The 22,789-nt window shown below is 40.7% G+C and overlaps 1 protein-coding gene across 8 annotated transcripts in view; it reads left to right on the plus strand.

Annotated features, from left to right (window-relative positions):
- Window positions 1–5,690: 5,690 nt before the first annotated feature.
- The window catches only part of RBM33 (RNA binding motif protein 33), an 85,094-nt gene continuing 67,995 nt past the window's right edge, over window positions 5,691–22,789 (plus strand). For all 8 annotated transcript variants that reach the window (XR_010988297.1, XM_068146000.1, XM_068146002.1 and 5 more), the window contains exons 1-4: window positions 5,691–5,929; window positions 15,847–15,925; window positions 19,777–19,825; window positions 22,160–22,236. Coding sequence is in view for 7 of the 8 variants with exons in the window: in XM_068146000.1 (XP_068002101.1) it covers window positions 5,902–5,929; window positions 15,847–15,925; window positions 19,777–19,825; window positions 22,160–22,236 (233 nt within the window). In the remaining variant the exon portion in view is untranslated. The remainder of the gene's footprint in view (window positions 5,930–15,846; window positions 15,926–19,776; window positions 19,826–22,159; window positions 22,237–22,789) is intronic.

A 22,789-nucleotide genomic window follows, 5' to 3' on the forward strand; every position in this document is an offset into this window, starting at 1 on the left:
GAGCCCTTTCCTGGTAAATGTGAAAAATGTTAGTCTTGAGGTCTGCTACCAGCTCTAATCTTGTTCAGTGCTATCAAAACACTTCAGCTGGGAATTATTTCACTTCTGTCAAGACAAGTGTCCCACATCTGAGAGCTGCCATTCAGTCCATCTCACATTAGTAGACGGAGGAGGTTCACACAATGAGTAGATTCAGCATCTAACTTTTGGCCAGCTACAGCACATTTATCCTTCCCTTAGAAAGAATCCCCAAGGAGTGTCTGAGCACACAGCCGTAGGAGGGCTGCAACACAGATACCTGTCCATGATGGACAGAGCATCAAAACTCTCGGGTGCCCAGTAAGACGAAAGGTCCAGGTGTGGCTCTTGCTCATCCTCAAAATGCTGATTGCTTTGTGTTATCTTTGCTTATTTATGCCAGATATACTCAATATACTCTCAATGTTAAGCAGAGACAATTCCTGTCCACTGAAATAAACAGGAGTAAACATACAATGGCTCTGGATTATGCCAACCAAAATTATCTCTGTTACAGTTGTTCTGTATATTTAGCATCTCCACACATGTACAGAGTTTGTTATAATCATACTCAAGCTTTCATAAAGCTGAGGGCACAAAAACTGCTTCCAGGAACCACTGTTATTGAGGCCAGGGTAAATATACTCCAAGTTGCTAGAGCTGTGAGCAGGAGTTCTTGGATTTCACAGCTGGGTACTTCTAGCAAATTGTACTCCTTTCTGTGCATAGTCCCAAAGGATTTCCCCATAAATGCATAGGCCTAGTTCTTGCATGTCTGGCAAACTCTTCTTGTACGCTTGCCAAGTTTTAAAGGGCAAGAAATCAACAGCTGATAATTTATGCCAGGAACCTACAATGATCCAAATTCACCCCTCGTGTAATTCTGGTAAAGCCAGCAGAGTTCCAGGGGAGAAGTTGTTGGCTTAGCAAAGTAAATTTTCACTGACATTTGAGGAATACACAGTATCAATTAAAGCAGAGCTAATTATTGCTACTATTATTTGCATTGCAGTAGTTCCCAGAGGCTTTTAACAGGATTATAGCCTTCTGTTACAAGGAGTTCTTAGGAATGTAAGCTGTGATCTGGAAGTTCATGTACAATAGCTGACATTTGGTACCTGTGCACAATGTCTCTATGTTCAGTGAGGCTCTGTAGGGCACAGAGCTTTGCCCATGGGTATGGGCCACAAGTATCCAGGCCACAGAAGTTGCTTGTGATACTCTGAGGTTTCCCTAGAGCTATCATGCGTCCTTCTGCTTTTCACAGAGTGTAAGGGGCCAGCCTGGCCTGTGTCCAGAGAAAGCAAGCCTTTCCCCAAACTCAGCAGTTGGGTAAAGCAAACAATGCCATACATTGGCTCTGTGTCAGGAAACCTTGGGAAAACACTTATTCTGATATGTTTATCATGGGGTACCACTCCCTTTACCTAAGAATGGGGTATTTTAGACATTCTCTGCTATATGCTGAGTCTTTCTGGAAAGGAAGGACCGCCTCACATTTGTCAGCTTCACCCTGACTCCCCAGCTGCACTGCACAACAGACAGGCTTCCTGGCAAAACAAAGTAGTACTTAGTAAGACTCCCAGCATTCAGATTAAAAAAAAATAGTAAAAATACACACCACACCACACACACCCCCCTTTCAAATAAAATGTTGTAATATGTTTAACATTTTGATTCCTCTGGTGTTTCTTGATTTCTTTCCTCTAGTCCAGGACAATATTCAGGCATCTGCACGCTGCTCTCAGTCCAGAACCCCACAGCTACAGCCCAAACCTCCCTGCAGCAAATTGGAGCCGATTATAAGGTCTACATTTTACACTGTACTTCAACAATACATGTGTTCTGTTGAGATTATGATCCTTGGTGGGTGACCAGCTTTCTAAGGATGACACATTAATAACACATTTGACAGACATATTGCTTGTTTAGACCATTTCTCAGCACATAAGCTCTCTTATTCCCTACTCCAGCTGCTGTTTCAGTGGTCCTTAGGTCACGTTGGTCTGAAGCAATTACAGCCAAAATAAGATGCATCAAGCAGAGTGCAGACAAGAAGGCAGATGGCTGCAACAAGTGGATATATAAGTAACAAGAATGGGAAAGAAACAGAAAGAAAGATTCCAGAGAACAGGAACACTGCCTGCACCTCTGAAACTAGTCCGGGGGCTGTAACACAGAGTGTTTTCTGTTCAAAGTTTATCACATCAGTATTTTTTGTATTTTTAATTGTTTTAATCCACATATTGTTTCCTTAACTAAGATATTTATTAGTATTTAAAGTTTTCCCCATTTCCTATGCTGCTGTTGTCCTTCTGGGAAACAGGCTCAAAGAGAAAGCATCTTTCACCTGTGTTTATCTTTCAAGAGGTACTACTGCTGTTTCCTATAGGACATACATAGATCAGACCCAGCAGCACTTAGAAGGCAGCAAATTTGCTTTTGCACTCCTCATTTGTACATTCTAAAACCAGAATTTCCTCTGAAGTGTGACAGAACATTTTCTGCAACGCAGGATGCTGCTGAAATAACCCAAGACCTGCTTAGTGCCTGATTTGAAGGAACTTGTCCAAAGACAGGATTAACTTCAAACAGAAGATGGTGCCTTGGCGTTAGATGTCACTTTGAGAGGTTCATCACAAGAAGGTTAAGAGCTAAATCCATGACTGAACCTTGGCCAGACTGCAATGGTAAGAAAACTCAGTCTGATTTCACCAGACTAGAATGAAAGCTCACAATGAGGTAACTAAGGTTAAAAAATAATCCAGAAGTACATTTTCTCTAAAGAATTAGGAGACATTCGTTGTGGGTAACACTGATCTTAGTACTTCTATTAAGTATTGAATGGAATTAAACTTGAGAGTCTGCTTTACTGGATTTCTGACTGATGATTTCTAACAGTTTGAGCATGAGTGCAAAAATAAATAGTAATTTAACTACATATAAAAACCCCCAATGTTACTGCTTCAAACTACTAAATAATTTAGACAAAAATGTTAATATCCGAAACTAAATGAAAGTGATAATGACTACTGCAGTGGAAACAGCTTAATGTAGAGATGTTAGGATGCAAGGAATTTTACCAAAAGGCTTCAAATAATTAGGAGGGAAAAAAAAGTTTTGCATTATTCTTCCCAGCTCAGAGAGGGAATTCCAGGACAGCAGATGCAGGGCAACCGACCCCAGCAATGCAGCTAGCAAGTGCAGAGCCAGGATTACAGATTTCTTGAGTTCTTGCTAAATTACTTACTTGCAAGACAGTACATTGCATTCTCAACTGCAGATAGACTTGCTTTGGAAGGCACAAGGGAAAATACATTATCTATGTGGAACTCCCAAAAGTATTCAATCAATTGACTATTAGTTCACCAAAAAATCACTTTATTTAATGGATTCCAGCAGTGACAAGTATGTTAATGTCTGTTTACAGAAAGACATGAGCACGCTTCAATTCATAGCATTTTTCTCCTTTTATTGAGGAAAAGTTGGAGGCTTTGATACAGAATCCAGAGTAGCTATAGTTCCTTGAATTTGAAAATTCACAGAGGCCTGACTGAAGGCGAGTGGAATCACCACACCCATCTATCACCATAGTTTAGGTCTCTGTTTCACAGCTGCTAAAGTACAGATACGTGGAAACAGCTACTTTTTTGTCTCAGAGCTGTGCAAAATGGCTGAAGGGTCTGTATATTAACAGATTAATAGTGAACTACCCTGTTATTTCTCTTTTTTATTGGATTGGTGTGCTAAGCCAACGGTAACTTGATTTGTGTTTGGATTGCCAGTCATGGAAATCAACTGAACTATTAAAATGAGCAAAAATATAGAGCATAAAATACGCTCTTCTACCTATCTGAATGGCACATAGATGCTCATTGTGAATAGTGCTTATGCTTAACACTTCATTTCCCAGGCTTATAAGGAAGGGAGTAAGAAAATGATGATAAGACAGCTGTGAACTGTAACAGGCTGCTGCTGAGACTGGCCGAATCTCACCCCACACACTTCTCTTCCACCCAGCCTTTAAAGGATCCAGAATACTCTTCCCTGGCCAGGAAATCCTTTTGTTTTCAAAACAGCTAGAGAGATCAATACTCAGGAGTGATGGCTGATCTCTTGGCCAGTGAAATCATCATGGTTTTTACCACTGGTAGTAGTATTTACTTCACTTACCACCTCCACAACAGGCAATTAGAATTGGGCTGATGGACTATGTATTATCAGCAAGCATCACCTACCGATGCTCTGTTTCCTAACTTAAAGTCAGATTTTGGCTTGTTGTAGGAGTATGTGAAGAATAAATCTCTGACTGTACAGTTGTGAAGAAAACCTAAAAATGAGACCAAATGCAATGCAGAGAGATGTCTTCAGGGAGCCTTGAACAAAGTGACATGAGAACTTCCCTATTCTCATAGCGAGGCTTTAATCAGATAACGCTGATAATTTAAATACTAACATTGTTAATTATTTCCATGAGGACTTGTCCACCTGGGAGAGTTTTGCAGTTTACTTGAACTAGTCTTGTTATAGTAGGCTCCATTAAACTGTTTTAGATGATTTGTCTCCTTCATAACCTAGAAGTTTGATTTATATCAAGGCACAATTTTATACTGCATTTAACCCAGTCTGTGCAGAATGCCTCAAGTCTTGATTCCACTAAAATAGTAAAAGGTGGAAACTCAAAAGGGAAGCTGAGTTACTTTTCCACGGAATCAGCAATTCAAACTGATTTACTCTGCAGCCACACCATCACTAGGTACAGTGTGGGGATGCTGTACATGTAGCTAAGCGGCCAGGAAGTGCTTATACAAAGGGCTAGGAGAAAAGAACTTTCAGCTTGCAAATGGCATTTAGCATGCGGTGACATTGAGCCTGTGAAGTGTGTAACCAGAGAGCAGAGAACCACGGTCTCCACTGTTTTAGTTTATGCATTAACTCCTCTGCACACTCAAGCCTCAGATGAGGGAGCCACATAGACCTAACCTAGCCCAAACCGTGTCTCTCATAGTGCATTTTAATCCCATTAATTCATGGTGTTTTATGCAACACATGAAGCAGCTGAACTTGTGGATGCAAGGCTGGACCTACAACCTAATGGAACACCGATGCAGCCCAGCAGTTAGGCGTTTCAGAGGTGTTGCGAGCAGTCTCCTAGAGTGGCAAGAAAGGTATGCAGGCCGCCATGAAGAATACCATTACCAGTCCACGTTATTAGTCCCACACAGGTACAGGCACGGCAGCACACTCGGCCGCATCCAGACGCCGTCAGGCCGTGCACAGCAACCTCAGTCAGGGCCCGGATCCCTCTCCCTTATGACGGAGAGGCTTGGCCCAGGCACTACTGCACACCCGCAGAGACCCTGGACAGGATGCGGATCACTCAGACGCAGCTCCGCAACCGTTCCTCACTGCACACCCAACGGAAATCACCAACACTTCCCTGGCCGCGCGCACGCCTACGCCCGCCCCTCCGGGGGCACGTGCCATGCTGTGGCGCATACGCAGTCCCGACCAGAGCTCCCGGGAGGAGTCCGGACTGCGCATGAGCCGACGGTGTGACGTCACTCGACGTGCGGCGTGCGTGTGCCCTAGCTGACCAACCAGCGGCACCGCTGCCCGCCTCCGCGTGAGGGAGGATCCGGTCCTTCGCCATCCCATGATGCAGTGCGGGGATAGCGGCGACAGCGACGGTGGTGGCGGTGGCCGCCATGTTGTGGTAGTTTGTTGTTCTTCTGCGGCGAGTACGTGCGGAGGGGCGGCGGGAGGGGGAGCCGCCGGGCGCTGAATTCGAGCCCTTCCCCGTCCCTCCCGCTCTTCATCGCTTCTGAGAGCGGCACGGGGTCGCTGCCAGGAGCTGACGCCGCCTGGACAAGGCGAAGAGCCATGGCTGCCGCTCTGGGAGGAGGCGCAGGTGTGTGCCGCGGCCCTGAAGGGCTTTGCTTGGAGGCGGACGGGGGGTTTCGGGGCCTCGCCGTGGGGAGCGGGGCCGGTTTTATTTGCAGCGAGGGGCCTGGGTGGGGGGGCAGGGCGACCGGTGGTGCTGTAGGCTGTGGGGCTTTCCGGTGGCGGTGGCGCCGCCGCCCCTCGCCCCATCTCTGGCTACGTCCTGGGCGGGGGCAGTGGGGAGCGGATTAGGTGGGCCCCACGCTCCTGGTGGGGAGCAGGAGCTCCCGTAACACCGCAAGGTCCCAGGGGCTCCTCCCTTGATAACAGGAGCCAGAATCGTGCGGTGTCGGGAATTGTCTTCTCTTGACCGGGATAGGGCCGAAAAGGGGCGGTAGCTTCACTGCTCACCGCAAGCGTGGGACCTCTGGGTGGCATGGATTAACGTATTTAGAAACATTAATTCTCATCGTTTTCCCACCTCTAGTGTGTGATCTGTTTGAATAACTTATCTCTCATCCGGGGAATAGCTATAATGTATTTTACAGACTGGCCAAAAGCAGATGGTTTCACTTTGACAATGAAGGCAGTGCTTCACCCCAGCACTCTCGGGCATGGTACTGCTGTTCTTGACTAAGGACACTTCTTATCACGGCATTTTAAATGGCAACTCAAACCCCTCAGTGCTTCTGATTGGTGTATTAAGCAAATTCTAGTATGAGAACATTTGGTTGAGTGAGCGAAAGAAAGATTTACAGGAGCCACACTGGGGTGTGTTCAGGAGAGGTACAGTTAAGAGAACATGCCAGTTATGGGTGCTTGTGGACCTTGCTTTCACTAGGAATAAAAGTTTTGAGACAAACTGGTCAGAGTTGTCAGTGTACTAAAGTTTGTGGTGATTTTAGTCTGTTTTCTTCTGTCGGTAGGCTTCACAAAGAAGGGTGACTTATATTCATAGCCATTCACCTAAGTAGTCTGACTGTTTGCCATTGTTAGCTTAATTGACAACAAAATACATAAACACAGCAAAGAAATTCCTGAATTTGGAAATTGAGTTTGGAAAGACTATTAGGAAGGACAGCCCTGAGTATGAGGCTCTGGTCAGCCTGATCTAGTGTGGGGTGTCCCTGCCCATGGCAGGGGGGTTGGAACTAGATGATCCTTGTGGTCCCTTCCAACCCTGACTGATTCTATGATACTATGATCTTGGATATTGTTTTAATGATGCTAAATATATTGTAGTACTTAAAATTATTCAATAAAAAAACCCAAAAAGTTCTAGTTTCTATGGTTCAGATCAGTTAAATGTTTTGTGGAAGTAAACTGTGCACACATGTTCTGTCTCTAGAAGGTTTTTCTTGGTTGTATGAGGACAGAGTAATTTAGAGAAAGTATTCCTTCTGAAGAATTGTTTTTTGTGCTTGTTTAAAACTGTGGCAAGTTGAATGAACATGCTTTCAGGTATTAGGGTGCAAGTAGCTGACAGCTTTCAACTGAGTGATGACACTGCAGTTTGAAGACTGTTTTTTGGTTTGTTGTGGAGTACCATTTGTATCTGTGAATTAGGTTCCCTTTGTACTATGTGGACACAGTTGTTGAGCATTAACTGTGTCCTCATCAATAAATGACCAATTAAATATGATCCTTGGGCTATATAAGATGTTTGGATGATCACTGTGTTCCACTTTACTCATTGAAGAAACCCAGAGGTGTCACACAGCTTATAGTCATATAACTAGGCGAGGAAAATTCTTGGTTGAAGTTGTTTAATACTCTTTTAAAACTCAGTAAAAGACCTTAGACCTTAGCAGAGTGGTACATGGAACTCTCTTTGAAGGAGTCCACTATCCAAAATCAATAGTGATAACAAATGGGAAAGAAGCCCAGGACTAAGTGGTTATTTGGCATAGATGATTTATCAGTTAAAGTTTTAGCAGTAATAACTAATGTTTTGGATTTAGGATTTGGATATTTTGGGGGGAGGGAAAGACTTAAATATTTAGATTAAGGTACCCTGGTGTTTTCTTGGGGAAGAAAAGGCCCAAAAGGCTCTAATGATTGGTAAAGTAGTACAGAATAGTCACTGGAAAAATAAACTGAGTGTTAGTTTCATGACATTGCAGAGTAACAGTTGTCAAAGTGAAATAATTTTGGCTCTGAAGATGCAGATTAAAGTTTTAAGTCTTCTCTAAGCATATGTTGCAGGGCTAAAAATGAAACACAGAATAGCTGTGTTGGCTGAACATTTAAAGGTATCTGATGGAAGGAAGGTGCGATCTCAGGGAAGTACTGGATTTATAAGAATGAAGTATTCATATGTACTTTTGTGTCTGCATACTTGTGTTGGTGAAGCTAAGCTTTCTAAGGATGAAGGTGAAGACTCTAGGTTACAGGTTTCACAAACATGAAGTAGAAAGTTTTCTAGTGATGATCTTTGAGATCTTTGGGAGTGATTCCACAGCTTTATATTACTTCAGAAATTCCATTGTCGTGCAGCCTGATTCAGTTTGCTTCTAGTTCTAGAATAACAGTATTGAAACGTAGAAGTTCAAGGTGGCTGTGCTGGTGATGATGAGGGACTTTGAAGGCTCATGGATGCTCATTAGTCCATTGATGGTTAAGACAATGGTTCCCAAACTTTTGTGTAAAGACAAAACCTTAGGAACCATGTTAAATTTTGAGTAAAATCGCCTGACTTAAAGGGCAGCTACAAAGAGGAGGGAAGCCCTCTCTTCATAAGGAGCCACATGGAGAAGACAAGGGGTGACAGCTACAAGTTGCACCAGGAGAGACTTCAATTAATATAAGAAGGACCTTTTTAAAAATTTACATTAAGAACAATCAGCCTTTGAAACATCTTCCTCAGGGACTTGGTTGAGTCCTCATCACTGGAGGTGTTCAAAATGTGAGTGGACAGGGTTTTAGATACTCTGTCTCATGTAGGTTCCTCTGCCTGGGAAAGGTTGGGCCAGATGGTCTTTTGAGGTCACTTCCAGCTTGGGCAGTTCTATGATTTAGTGAGCATCTGTTTACAGTGTAATGGAGCAACCATGTCATACAGATGATGGCATTTTTTTCTAGATGTTTACAAATTAGCTGTAAATTAATTGCAGTAGTCTTGTTTAGGAAGAGATGGTTACAAGGGTCAAGAATAAACCATTGCTAAAGCAGAAAGAGGAGAATTTATTTTCTTGATTGTCTGCCATACTGAAGTAAGGGAAAACCACTGTAAGTTTTCTTTCTTTCAGACTAATTAGTTTGTGATTATCTTCAGTGGTTGAGAAGACTTGGACCATAGATATCCTTGGGATGCAAATCATGACAGGAGATGGGGCAGAGGAAGAACTGAAGGGGGACCCACCTATACATGTCTACCCCATGTTCCTGAAATCCTGTACCAAGATGAGTTGAATGGCCCTTTGAGCAGTTACTGCCCCAGGCTGAGCTTCAGCTGTCATCGGTTTTAACCAATCTGAGGACTGCTGTTGTGCTCTCAGCAGTGTGTAGTGGCTGTAGAAACCTCTTGTGAAGGTGTTGATAAAAATGGGAAAAAAGCTTATCCAGCTAGCACAACAAGCACCTGTGTTGTGGGTCACTGTACAATTGAAAGATGTAGTAAAAATTCTCCAGTGTGAAATTCAAATTGAATTTGTCATGCTTCAGGCTATTCAGTGGTAGCATGCAGGGACTGGAAATACATTCTGCATTTGTACTCAGTTGAAAATGGGTGGAGTGCTAGTGATATTTTGGCCTTTGTGAGTATTGCATCCTACTTTATTAGGTGGGCTGATGCAGCTAGTTGCTAACTTGGAGTTAGGTAGGAATATGCACACGCTAAATCTCCTGTAAGTGTCAGAAGCCTATAGACTTCACAATTCATGAAATACAAATACATGATCATGGGCTAAGAACTAGTGCCAAACAACATTACTACTTGAATGAGCTTGTGGCAGGCAGGTTTGCTTTAAAGCACAACAGTTTTTAATGGCTTTAAGGTGCTTTGACAAGCTTTCACTGAAAGTCACATTGTTCTGAATGTTCCTTAATTTCAGATCATGTAAATTAAGTGTGGCCTTAGTGCCACTTGTTTTTACAAATGCCAAATCGTGTTTTATTTCATCACATACTAAACCTCAGGTATTAAGTCACGTAGAACTTGTTATTCACAAGAACCTAAGGTGGTGTTTGTCACCAGATTGACCGAAAAGCAAGTAATCAACATGACTGGTCCTGTACCTGCCATATTCTGCTGTAATGTAGCCTAAGTTTTCAACATTAATTTTATTGTCTAGGAAAGATGCTGGAGAGTTTCTGGAGAGTTGCAGTTTCTGATTAGTGCCCAAAACCATTTGGGAGCTGAGTTAATGTGGATTTTTTTTTTGTAAAGTCTTTGTTCACTCTTAAGCATTTGTGAGGCAAGGACTATGACACTTTAAAATGTCTTTTCCAAAGCAAATACATTTTCAAATCCAAGCAGGCTTTGGAAGTACTTTTTTGTGGGTTAGTGGTTTTGGGTTTAGATGTACTTTTTATTAAAAAAAAAAAGAAAAAGTATTATTTCTTTTAGGCAGTGCTTAGAGCACTTTGTTTCCAGGAAGCACATTATAGTTCTGTTCTATTCCTAGTGACTTGCTTTGCATCATGACAGATGCACTTTAAAAAGTTTGGTTTATGAAATTAAAAAGAACTAAAATCCTGAGAAATTATTTTGCTAATTTATTTCTTTGAGGAAGCTAAACTCTGGCATATAGGAGTAATTTGGAAAGAAAACTTGAAATACACTAGTTGAGAAACATATTATGCAATTGTTACTTAGTCACTGAATAGCTGAGGCTTCTGTGAGTAATTGTTTACCAATATAAAGACTACCTGACGTCTCTTCCCAGATGGATCAATTAAACTGTATGTGTTTGAATAATATAGTTGTGCATGTGTGTTCTTGTACATAATGTGCTGGTTGCAGTGAATGTGATTTTTATAGTGGGAATGGGAGTTTGATTATCTGTAATAAAAGAGCCTGGATTCATAGTGTGCTTCACAACCTGTTAGATTTACACCACAGGCTGGGGGCTTAGGAGCTCAGATGGACCTTGTGTTTTTACTGTGGGATGCTGCTGCCTTTAAGTTACAGATGATTTTATTTCGCTGGTGATAATAGTACCATTCTGTCACTACCCTGTGTTTTAGACAGGGCTGTTGTCATTAAACCTGTTGTTCTTCTGTATCACATAGCAAGAGATACTGAAATTCAATTCACTGTCAGGTAGAAACATAGCTCTGTTTTGAAATTGTATACTCTGCTCCTGAAAATCAAGGCTTGACAATACCTATGTGCTGTGTAACCTTTTGCAATAAAATATCAAGAAAAAATGTTTTTAATCTGAAGACTTGGGCTTGAAGTGCTGTTGAATGTTGTTGAATACTTTAAATGTACCACAGAATGGAATAAAGATGGACTTGTTTTGGTGTTAAATCACAGCATAGGGAACTGGCTTGTTTTTTTATGTCTTAAATGAGTAGTTTTTCTCTTTCTTTTTTTCCCCTTATTTTTTTTCAGTAGGTTCCTTGCCTGCCCTGCTCTAGAGCAGTACAGCTTGGTTACTTTATTAAAAGACCTGTTGGGTAAACAGTGCATAATACTTTATTTAAATCCATTAAACTATTGGATCATTGTGGCATCTCCATCTTGTTTTGGGTAAGGAGGAATCTTTGATGCTTTTTCAGTGCCTAAAACAAGTAGTATGTTTTTTTTTTTTGTACATAATAGTGTGATATTGAAGCCATCCAAATACAAGATTTTGAACTGTTAAGGTTTATGAGGCAACAGGTAGTTAGAGTTCCAGATTTCATGCAGGTGTATATCTAGGAAGACGAGCAGCGCAGTCATCAAATGTTTTTCCTAGTCTAGAAGTCTTGGGCATCTCATTGCAGTAGAATACTTCATCTTAGCAACAGTTGCTATGTAGGCTACCTTTTTAGGCTATGTTGGTACCATTTTAAGACATTAAGAGCTCTGCAGTATTTCTGCTGATTCACCTTCTACACTTGTGAGACTTGACAATGTAGCTTAGGACTTCCATTTTATATAGGAAAATGATTAGTGAAGGTTTTATTGAAAGGGCGTTCACAGACTTAGAAACTATCATCAGTGTAGCCAAAGAGAAAATGAGGCTCATATTTTGTGGTTTTATAATGTGGATGATCAGTTCTTATTAAGCAGGGGGAAAAGATAACAGTTCTGGGCAGTTTAGAGCTGCTGATGCTACACCAGGCTAAGTATAAAGCAAGTGAGAACCCTTTAACATGGGGACTCCAGTGTATTTGGCTGTCTTTGTTCTAGTCCACAACTGGCCAGGCTGGTCTGACAAAATGGCCAGCATTAGTCTCTGCAGCATCCTGCAACTTCTCAGTCACTTTGAAAATGGCTATTTTCTTAGGGCTGCAGTAGGAAGAGCCAAGTGGTAGGTGGATTATTTTGTTTTCCACTGTAACTGGCCTTTCCTGTTTCCTTATTCAATTAGGGCATTTTGGTATTTGATAGGTCTTGTTTGGTTTTTTCCCTTCTAGTGGAAGTTAGAGAGGAGGGGACTTTGTGTGTAGTGTAATCACCTACCAGGATCTTCCAGTTGCTATGCAGCTAATGCACACATGTCTTGGTGAGCTCTGCTATGAGAGGCTTGAATTGAAATGAGGAGCTGTAAGCATTGCATTGCATGTCTGGGCAACAGTTGCTGTGTACTACTGCCTTTCTAGGCAGCAGGAGTACTGCTGGAAGAAATACAAACCAAAACCTCTTCCAACTTCTACAATGGACATTTTCCTGCTTACAATGGACATTTTCCTGCTTAAAAAGCTTTCATTCATGGGTTCCCCCTGTGGTGGGTTGACCCTGGCTGGACACCAGGTGCTCACCAAGGTTGATCTATTGCTTCACCTTCTTAACTGAACAAAGGGGAGAAAATATAACAAAAGGTTTGTGGGTTGAGATAAGGACAGGAAGATCATACGCTAGTTACTTTACTGTCGTGGGGAAAAAACGGACTCGACTTGGGACTTGCCACTCCTTCCTTCTCCAGGGGTAGAGTCCTCACACGGAGACAGTTCTCCACAAACCTGTCCAATTTGAGTCCTTCCTATGGACTGTAGTGCTTCACAGACTGCTCCAGTATAGGTCCTTTCCATGGATCCCTTCACAAATGGACTGTGCTAGTGTTGGTGCCCATAGAGTTAAAAGGTCTGCCAACAATCCTTGTTTTACATGGGCTCCTTACTCCATGGGTCCACAGGTCCTGCCAGAAGTCTGCTCCTGTGAGGGCTTCCCATGGGGTCACAGCCTCCTTTGGGCATACACTTGCTCCAGTGTGGGGTTCTCCTTATGCTGCAGGTGGATATTTGCTCCACCATTACCTTCATTGGCTGCAGGGAGACAATCTGCCTTGCCATGGGTTGCAAGGAATCTCTTTTCTGGCACCTGGAGCACCTCCCTTCCCTCCTTTACTGCTCTTGGTGTCTCTTTCACATATTCTCAACTCTCTCCAGCTGATGTCCTGCAGCAGGTTTCCTGCTCCTCCCCACCTTCTTAAATTCTTCCAGAGGCATTGCCACTGTTGGTGGTGGGCTTGGCTTGGCCAGTGGCAGGTCCATCTTGGAGCTGGCTGTAATCCAATCTTTTAGACAAGGGGAAAGCTTCTAGCAGCTTCTCAGAAACCACCCTCTTCCCCCTCCACTGCCAAAACCTTGCCACACAAAGCCAATACAATTCCATCCTTTTTTTCCTTCCCACCTCCCACAGAGCTGCACTGAGAATTATAAAAAGAGAAAAATCTTTGGCTGTCGCTCTCAGTGGTTTTGTGCTCTGCTGGTGCTGACTGTGTTATTCTTTCTGTACAAGTTAATGTTTTACAGGCACTTAGCTGCACTTGACACAAACATAGACTTAGAATTTCTCAAGGAGAAACATCCATAAATGTTATGCTGATTGTTGTTTACAAGCAGGCATATCTTGAAAAGAAGTTACCGTCTTCCTGTTGGTGGTCATTGTCTTGGGCTGTGTTAGTCAATATGTGGACACTCATCATCTGGCTTGATGCAAAACCAGTCACATTACTTTAAAAAAAAATGAATGTAGAGGTGGTTACATTAATCAGTGGATTACTGTAATCCAGCTGTAAGAACAGTGGCAGTGCAGGATATTTGTGGCCTTAAAATGATAGTGCGCAAAGATAAATCACTGCAGCATGGTTTTGAATGACCATAAGGAGAGTGCAAGGTGGCATTTTTTGCAGAGCCCCCCCAAAGTTGGATAATTTAGTCTTCAAGAGGAAGATAATAAATGGTTGGATATTTGTCTGGCTTTCTCTTGTGAGTGAAATAGGAATTGGGTAGAAGGAGGTTGCAATATGTAGATTTTTGAGCAGAGAAATGTAAGACAACTGTTTCAGGGGTGTTTGCTCATGTCAATTAGCTTAAATGTAGAAGATTAATTAAAATATAAAAGTATCTGTAGGGAGTAAGGGGCAAACTTGATTAAGAGGAATTGTTTTTACCTACTGTTAGAAAACAAGAGAGTTGCCACACTTGACTTGCATTGTAACCCATGCTGAGCAGTCTTATTTTCATAGCTATTTATGATTGAAATTTCTGGCTTGAAAGCTCTTAATTTGATGACATTGCAAGAACTGAATTTTCTTTTTTGTGTTTTTACCTCCTTTTAAACTTCTGTTAAACATTAGCACCTATATTTTGCTTATATGGATTAAGAATTGATTAGGTTTGTCCTTGTGTGTGGGGAATATTCACTAAAGGATCCTGGGTTTTGTTTAAAAAGCTGAGGACATTTGGTTTTGAAGGTTCATTAAAAAAGGCAAACAAAAAAAGGGTCATTGCACTTGGTCAAAGAGCTGAGTGCAAATAGGAGAAGGATTGGATGTATGGCATCTTGGTCTTCACCATTTCAGGCTGGAGGGGTCTGCCTCTATTTTGTAGACCTTTAGCCCCTTGTGTTGGGCATAACTTTTGTGTGCCCACTTGTTTGGCTCTTACAAAAGTCATCAAAATTACACAAATTCCAGTCACGCATTCTCTGTTGGATTGTAGCCAAATGATGGAAGAGTGAAGATTGAGTGCTTCCAGTTTATAGAAGACAAGACAGATGTCTGAACAGAGCAGATGAACTTTTCTTTTGCAGATAAATGAAAGTATTTTAGCTAGCAGTCATTTAACAGTCATTTGCAAACTCAGCTACATGATTTGTGATTTGATAGGCTAAAGTAAGGTTACTTGAGAGACATATGTAGCACCAAAGTTTTGTCTTAGAAGACATGTGCATGGTTAGGTACACAGTGCAAACTGCTTCAATAACTTCTAGTGTTTCCAGTGCTCTAGTTGAGATAGTTGATGGCACATTACACTTGACTTTATCTTCTGTTTGTCATTGCTAGAACTGATCTGCCTTGTGATGACATTGTGTGAACTTTGTAAGTAGGGTTATTGGTTGGGCTTGATGATCCCGATGTTCTTTTCCAACCTGAATGTTTCTGTGATCTGTGGCATGGGGTTTACTCCTATTTTCAAAGGTTTGTGTAGGTAGATGAGGTTGTGGCCTTCCAGGCAAGCAGCAATATGGCAAACGTGGTTCTGCTCACCTTTAGTGTACCTAAGCTTCTTTAGTTACTGAAGAGCTATTGTCTCTGGAGTGACCTTTGTTAGCAACATTTTCCAATCTGATGCTTACCTTAATCATGAGAAGAATGAAAGCTTTATAGTACATTATGGGATTTTATTACTGAATGTATCTGTTTTCCTTGTGTTGACATAGGAAGCATAAAAGATATTTTTGCATCTTCTGGAAAACAACACCAAGCCCTAAAAATCCCAATTGCTTGCTTGCTTCTGAAATCTCTCATTTTTGGTAAGAATTATTTACTGTAGTCACTTTCTTCACAGATGATGACTTTGATCAGTTTGACAAGCCTGGAGCAGAAAGGTCTTGGAGAAGAAGAGCTGGAGATGATGACTGGGACAGGTAGGTAGAATATCTTCATGTTCACTTTCTGTGTGCTAAATCACTTTGCTCTGTTTTCCCACAGTGGCAGCTTATATTCCAACACATAGACTTGCACACATTCGGATACTAGTGAAGATGTTGGTTGTTACCCACGTGTCAGCCAATACTAGATGGTGCCAAATGTACTTGCCTTGAGGAATACAGTGTGTGCTATGAGGAGACACCATTTAAGATCAGATAAATATAAAGTATTTGTGTTGTGTTATCAACATTGCAGTTAATGTACTGGTTTTCCTTTTAAGTATTTAGTAGATCTCAGTGGTTTATGTAGTTAGATTTTGTTAGTACTTGAACTTGGCCAACTTCATTTAAACAGTTTAAAAATAAATGTTATCCTTAAAGTTCTACTTCAACCAACCACAGTTTTACATTAGAGGAGAGCAATGGAGCTTATGTTTGGACTTCTCTTGGAAAAAATATGGCTGTTGTGAAGATTTAGAAATATATATGAAGTAGGATATTTTGTGGGAGAATAAGAGGATGTTCTTTCACACCAAGGCACCCTAGCTGGATCACGCTGCTGGCTAGCCTTGTCTGTTTGTTCTTGGAGAAAACTTTACTTCTTTTGGTGTGATTTTAATTATTTTCTAGTAATAGAGAGACTTGTTCAGATTTTGCCAGTGGTTTTCACTGTAAAAAGGTGGGAGGAAAACCAATCTAAATATTTTTTTTGTCTCTTCTAGTAATCATTCAAGTGATTGCAGTAAACAAATTTTACCCTAAGTAGTTTTCCGCTGAGCTGAGCCTTTGGAGTGAATCAGCTACTCCACATTTGTCATCATTCCAGAGGGATTAGTTTCCTCTTCCGTGCTGTTCTGCTAGGTTAAGTGGGTAGTTCATTGCTCTGGGAGGTGAATAAGGAATTAAGACAATAGCTTTCGAGTACAAAGTGTTGCACTGTATGGTGGTGAGGGGTGCCTGTCCTCTATCATACCAGCACAGCTCTTTGTGGGTTTGAAGTGCATTATAGAACTGATTTGAGAGCTTAATTAAAGTAACTTGTTCAGGCTGGGTCACTGTACTCTGCTGCCTCCCAGCCCCAGTTCTGGGTATTCAGAAATTCAGAAGCAAGTTTCACAGGCAAAATGCTTTGTATTAAAATATTTCTGAACTTTTGGCCTTTGCTGACTTCATGGAATGAATAAATGGACTCTTACATGCTGGCTGCTCACATTTGATTTCAGCTGTCCTACTATTATCACTCAGAAAATTTGGAAGAGTCAAACAGGTGTTGTATTGGAAGTTGTAAGTTTATTCCCAGTGGTAAACTCCCTGTGGTAAAGCTGTCTTTATAGGACTTCAGAAAGGTTAGAAAGCATTTTCATGAAGCTGAGACTTTGAAGCACACAAAGATTAAGTTTTAGGAAAAAGTGTTTGTTTCTGTGTTCATCATTATTTGCATGAATTTTAGATAGATGATCAAAATTCATATTGTTTAGTGAAATAGTAAGGGAGGGGGTTTTAGATACAGTGCTGGGGATACCACAGCTTCATCTTGCCAGTCATCTCAGAAAATGTGTAGTAGTTTTTGGTTTTTAGTGCTTTTATAATCTATTGTATCTGGTAGAATATTGTTTTCATGTGTTGGAATTGCTACTAATATTTTTTATTCTTTTTAGATTGCCTAGGTGTCTTTGGAAGTGTTAAATTCTGTGGTCGAGCAATTACTTATGGGGTACATTAATAATTTGTTGTTTAATGTAGTTGAATTTTTTTTTTAGTACTGGCTTGATGCAATACAGGTCACATTTTCTTGAAGATGGAGAAAAGGCTGAATGAACACAGAGGGGTTGTTTGTGTGTTTGTTTTCCTTAATCCTTCATGCTTTGTTTTGCAACCTAAATAATTTTCTGTTATGCTGTTGGTCATATATCTTGCTCAACCACCAACTCTTACTGTGTTGCTACCTAACTGTTGAGTTCCATCCCCATGTCATTTAAATAATTTTGAATTTCTGTGTTTCTTTACTTTCTCAAATACTGGAGGGTGATAACTGAGAGTTGGAAAGCCCCTAATGTTTGGAGTAGAAATGTAACATTGTTATTGGGATATTTTTCCCTATTACATTCTTTTACAATTTATTTTCCTGAAACACTTGTCCTTGCTACTGCTCATGTTTAATGAGGCATGCTTATGAAATTGGAGATCTGATCTCTTTATCACAGGCTGTTCATTTATACATTTATTTCTCTAAGCAGCTCAAAGCTTGAGTCTGGGAAAAACATGCAGTTCTGGTGCTATCCTGTGAGATGCCAGGGCTGATTTAGTAACTGACTTCTGCTGAAATTAGCTTGTTCTGACCCTTCTCTGAGATTATTCATTTCTCTACACTGGCAGAAAACTTTCCACTTTTGTTGTATGTCTGTATTATTATTTTGTCTTCCTCGTTTGCTGAGCTGAATTTGAAGTGAGGGGAATGTTTAGTATTGGGAGTTCAGGAAGGGGAGTTCAGGAAGGGTCTGTTTATTGTAAGAATGGTGAACTCTAGGATTCTTAGCCCTAATTTCCTAGAATTGTGATTTTTGGAAAGAGGTCCATGACTTGATGACAGTAGGGGCAAGTTAACTTTGGAACTATCACAGATGTGTACATTCATTCCAGTTTATTTTATGTACTTTTGTATCATATGCAACTATCAATTTTTGTCTGTTTTCTCAGCTTGCTGAATATCTTTTACTATCTAGTGCTTTTTTATTGTTTTGTTTATTTTTTATACTTAATAGTCAGATCTGGTAATTCGGGTCCCTCTTAATGGTAGCTAGAGATTAGGCTACTTTAAGAGAAGCTTGAAATAGGTCTGCTTTACTCTGCAGGCTTTTCACTTTGCTAACTTTTTGAATAAACATTCAGTGGTGGCCTGTCTTGAAATTTATCAATGAAAATGTTGAATGACATTGAACATTTTAGGAGGTTCTGAAAGGCATTCTGTGAAACACTTTTGTTTCTATTATGAGCTTAGTTTTTGTGCCAGTGCTAATTTATTTTTTTCCATGTCAATAAGCCAAAGTGTTAAGAAATCCAGGATTCAGGTACAGCTACTTCTGTTGGCCAAATACTTAACTTTTTTTCAGAGAGTCACGTTGAGGATGGTTTTTAGCAGTACGTATTATAGACTATAATGAGTTGCTCAGTTTAGGTACTAATTAATCTTTTGCTTTCTTTTCTCTTTTTGACCTGAATTTCTTGCTACCTGAACTTGTTTGTTGTCTTTGAATGCACGCTCTTGCCATCTTTTGGAATTGCTCTGGTGCAGTTTTACTTAAAAATGGCAGTGGTGAACCATGGTGCTGGGAAATCTTTTCAGACCTTTGTGCATTTGGCAGATTACCAGCAACTGATGAGACCAGTGGCTCTTTTCTACTTCAGTTTTGGCTCTACATTCTTCTGAAACTATTTTCTTTTACACAGAATTTTCTGCCTCTGAAAAAAGTAGCTTGAATTCTAATAAGTTTGCTCTGGAATGTATGATATGTCTTATGTCCCAGTTTTTGCTTACTATCCCACTGAGCACAAAACAATTGGTATTTGTTATTGTTCAGTCATTCCTGGAACTGTTTGAGATCAGTAACTACAGACAAATACTGTGTACTGATGATAACATGCTATTATGGCTGGTTTGGAATATCATCTGTTCTCTTCCACAAGACTTTTTTATTCTCCTCTGCATAATCTGTACAGTAATCACCTCTGAAAAGAATGTATCCATCTGCAAAACCAAAACTCATTAGTTTTTTTAAGTTGTCTAGCCTATGTAGTATTGGTTTCTGCTTGCTTAGGTTCAGCTTCTTAAATTTGTTAATGTTTTCCAGTGAACTTGATGATGACTTGCTTGGAGAGGATTTGTTAACTGGCAAAAAGGTAAGAAATGTGTATTAAAGTGGCTTGTTACAGCTATTAATGCAAACATTGTTCAACTTGCCCACTTCAGTCATTTGATATGGCCTTTTGTGTATTGCACAGTCACCTCCCTGAAGCCTGACAACCACAGGTACCTGCAGTCTGCCCTGTTGCCAGAGCACTCTGCACCCAGAGTTTGGTTTCCTTTTGTGAATTCCCTCCAAGCCTGGCTTTTTAAAATATAATTGTTAGATTATTTTTTTCCTTCTGAGATCATATTTTTACTCCTAACATATGAGTTCAAAAAGGAGATGGGGCTCAAAAATCAGTTTCTTTGTAGCTCATATTGACTTAACAGTTTAAAAACTGTAACCACAACCCCCACCCCCAATTATGCCTCTGGAGGGCTGATGAGCATTCTGGAGAATTAATGTCAACTGCCAGTTTCCTGGCTATTAAAAGTTATTTATCAAAATACAGTATTTACCAGAGAGTAAATAAATAAAGAGCAGGGTTGTCTGTTAAAGATTTACTCGCTGCACACAGTCCACTACTACTTCATCTAACAAGTTGGCAGAAGATTTTCCCTTCCACTGAGAGAAAAGGATATGAGAGCAGCTAGTGCAGGAGAACATAAATGAGCACCTCAATGTCTGGAGAAGAGAAGGCTCCGAGGTGACCTAATTGTGGCCTTCCAGTATCTGAAGGGGGCCTACAAGAAGGCTGGGGAGGGACTTCTCAGGATCTCAGGTAGTGATAGGACTAGGGGGAATGGCATGAAGCTGGAGGTGGAGAGATTCAGGCTGGATGTGAGGAGGAAGTTCTTCACCATGAGAGTGGTGAAGCCCTGGAATAGGTTGTCCAGGGAGGTGGTTGGGGTGCCATCCCTGGAGGTGTTTAAGCCCAAGCTGGATGAGGCTCTGGCCAGGCTGATCTAGTGTGGGGTGTCCCTGCCCATGGCAGGGGGGTTGGAACTAGATGATCCTTGTGGTCCCTTCCAACCCTGACTGATACTATGATGAATGTGTGCTATAGACTCCTTACTTAGATACCGATTCCTAAAATTGTACTTGATGAAAGGAACTTAAATGTGTGTTTGGATTTGCCAGATCCCTGGTGGGGAGAAGACAGATTCTGTTTAGGAAATCAAACCTTGCTAGTCACCTCCTTCTCCACTTCATCTGCTAAATGAATTCATTTAGAAAATAGTTTCAAAACTTTTAATTGGAGGTGGATAAGTTTAAGAAACCCAGATGTAGTAAAAGTTGAGTTTTAGTTGTTCTTAATCACACTCTCAGTGTTGGAAGTTTATTGAAACTTTTATGTGAGTAATGCCTGTTGAATATAGGAAGTTACTGTGTCTCATGTACTGTTTCAGAAATAAAATTCTGGAAGAGTAGAGACTGCAGATGTGTTATCCAGTTATAAAAACTGTGTTGAACAGTTAATACTGCATATGCCTTTGTAGTTGAGATGTGAGTTGATAAAGCTATTTAGCTATCTTAAAAAACCTACCTGTGTGACCACTAGCCCATACGAGACATCTCCAATGTGTGATATGTTCTTGTGTTTTTTCTGATCTTGTTACAGGGCCCTAAGTAGTATCTGTGGCTATGGTTTTGTATAGTGCACTAATAATAAATTTCTCAAAAAGCTTTCCCTGAGCTATTGAGGCTAAACTTGCTCCTGCTTAATCTCATCCCAGTTCTTTTAGATAAATCTGCCCTTGTGTAACCTTTCTGCCATTATTACTTTAGGGGATGGAAATGGTGCTGAGCAAAATTGCTCTTCCTAGGGAGTAATTACTCTTAAAAAATAAATATATAAATGAAACAACTGGAAGTATGACAGCCAAATTAGAAAGAGTTCAGAAAAGACACAGTATTTTTTCTTTCATTTTTTTCCTTCACTTGAACTACTTATGGATTTCTAGTTTTCTTCATATCACTGTGGCCTTTCCTTCTGTCTCCTGAGCATCTCTGCCCTTGAGAAACTGCAGCAACATAGTGGATTTTCTTGGGTTGTGAGTGCATCAAGGTTACAAAGCAGTGCACCAAAGCTAACCTTTCCTATTTTCCTGGTGTTAACTGACTTGTCACCTTTGGCTGTGTTTGGGAATGCACCAGTGAGGAGTGTTGTTTGCTGGTCAAATTTGAGTTTTACAAATTGCCATGAGACTTGTAAGATTTGTCTTGTAGCATATATTTTCTCACTAAATCAGATAATTTCATTGAAGACAGGGTCTTAGTCTCAGATGCGTTCTTCATAAAAAATACCTAGTGTCCAGAAGTTTCAGTAGTTAATCTAGCTAGTTACAGGTTTATATGCTCATGATTGACTCTTTCTAAAACCTAGAATCAGTCTGACTTGTCAGACGAAGAGCTGAACGATGATCTTCTGCAGAGTGACAATGAAGAGGAACAAGATTTCCGGTAATTCTTTTTTTCTAACTCATGTGATTTGGGTAGCTCAAAACTATTCCTGACTGCTACTTAATGCTAACCAGTAGCTACTAAACTGAAGTTGTTTGTAAATGCTTAAAATAGCTTTGCATTTTACCTACCAGTGCTTAATGATGTCTATATAATGTCCTCAGTGACTTTGTCATCATTTCAGTAAAATGATTTTTTTTTGCTTATTGGAGTCTAATAAAAGTAACTCAGATCTATTAAAAAAGCTTGTAAAGAAGAAACCCTGTCACCTTCTGTGCATTTAGAATTATTTATAAATACTCTCAGAATTCTTGTTCTGTGCCTTCCTGGTATCCATAGAATCATAGAATTGTTTCAGTTGGGAAAGACCTCTAAGATCAATTCCAATCGTCATACTGTTTTAGGCTTCCTTCTCTTGTGAAATCCTGTTCTGCTGGTTTTCTTTTTAAAATATATCTTGCCTCCTAAGACTATGAGGAGGGGAGCTTCATGGTCTGTAAGGCTTGATTTGTACTTTCAATAGTTGTGTGCAATTACACAGCGGATGTTAGCG

This window comes from Melanerpes formicivorus, unplaced genomic scaffold (assembly GCF_026170545.1).
Source record: "Melanerpes formicivorus ecotype bairdi unplaced genomic scaffold, bMelFor1.0.p_v2 SCAF_13, whole genome shotgun sequence".
Lineage (NCBI taxonomy): Eukaryota > Metazoa > Chordata > Aves > Piciformes > Picidae > Melanerpes > Melanerpes formicivorus.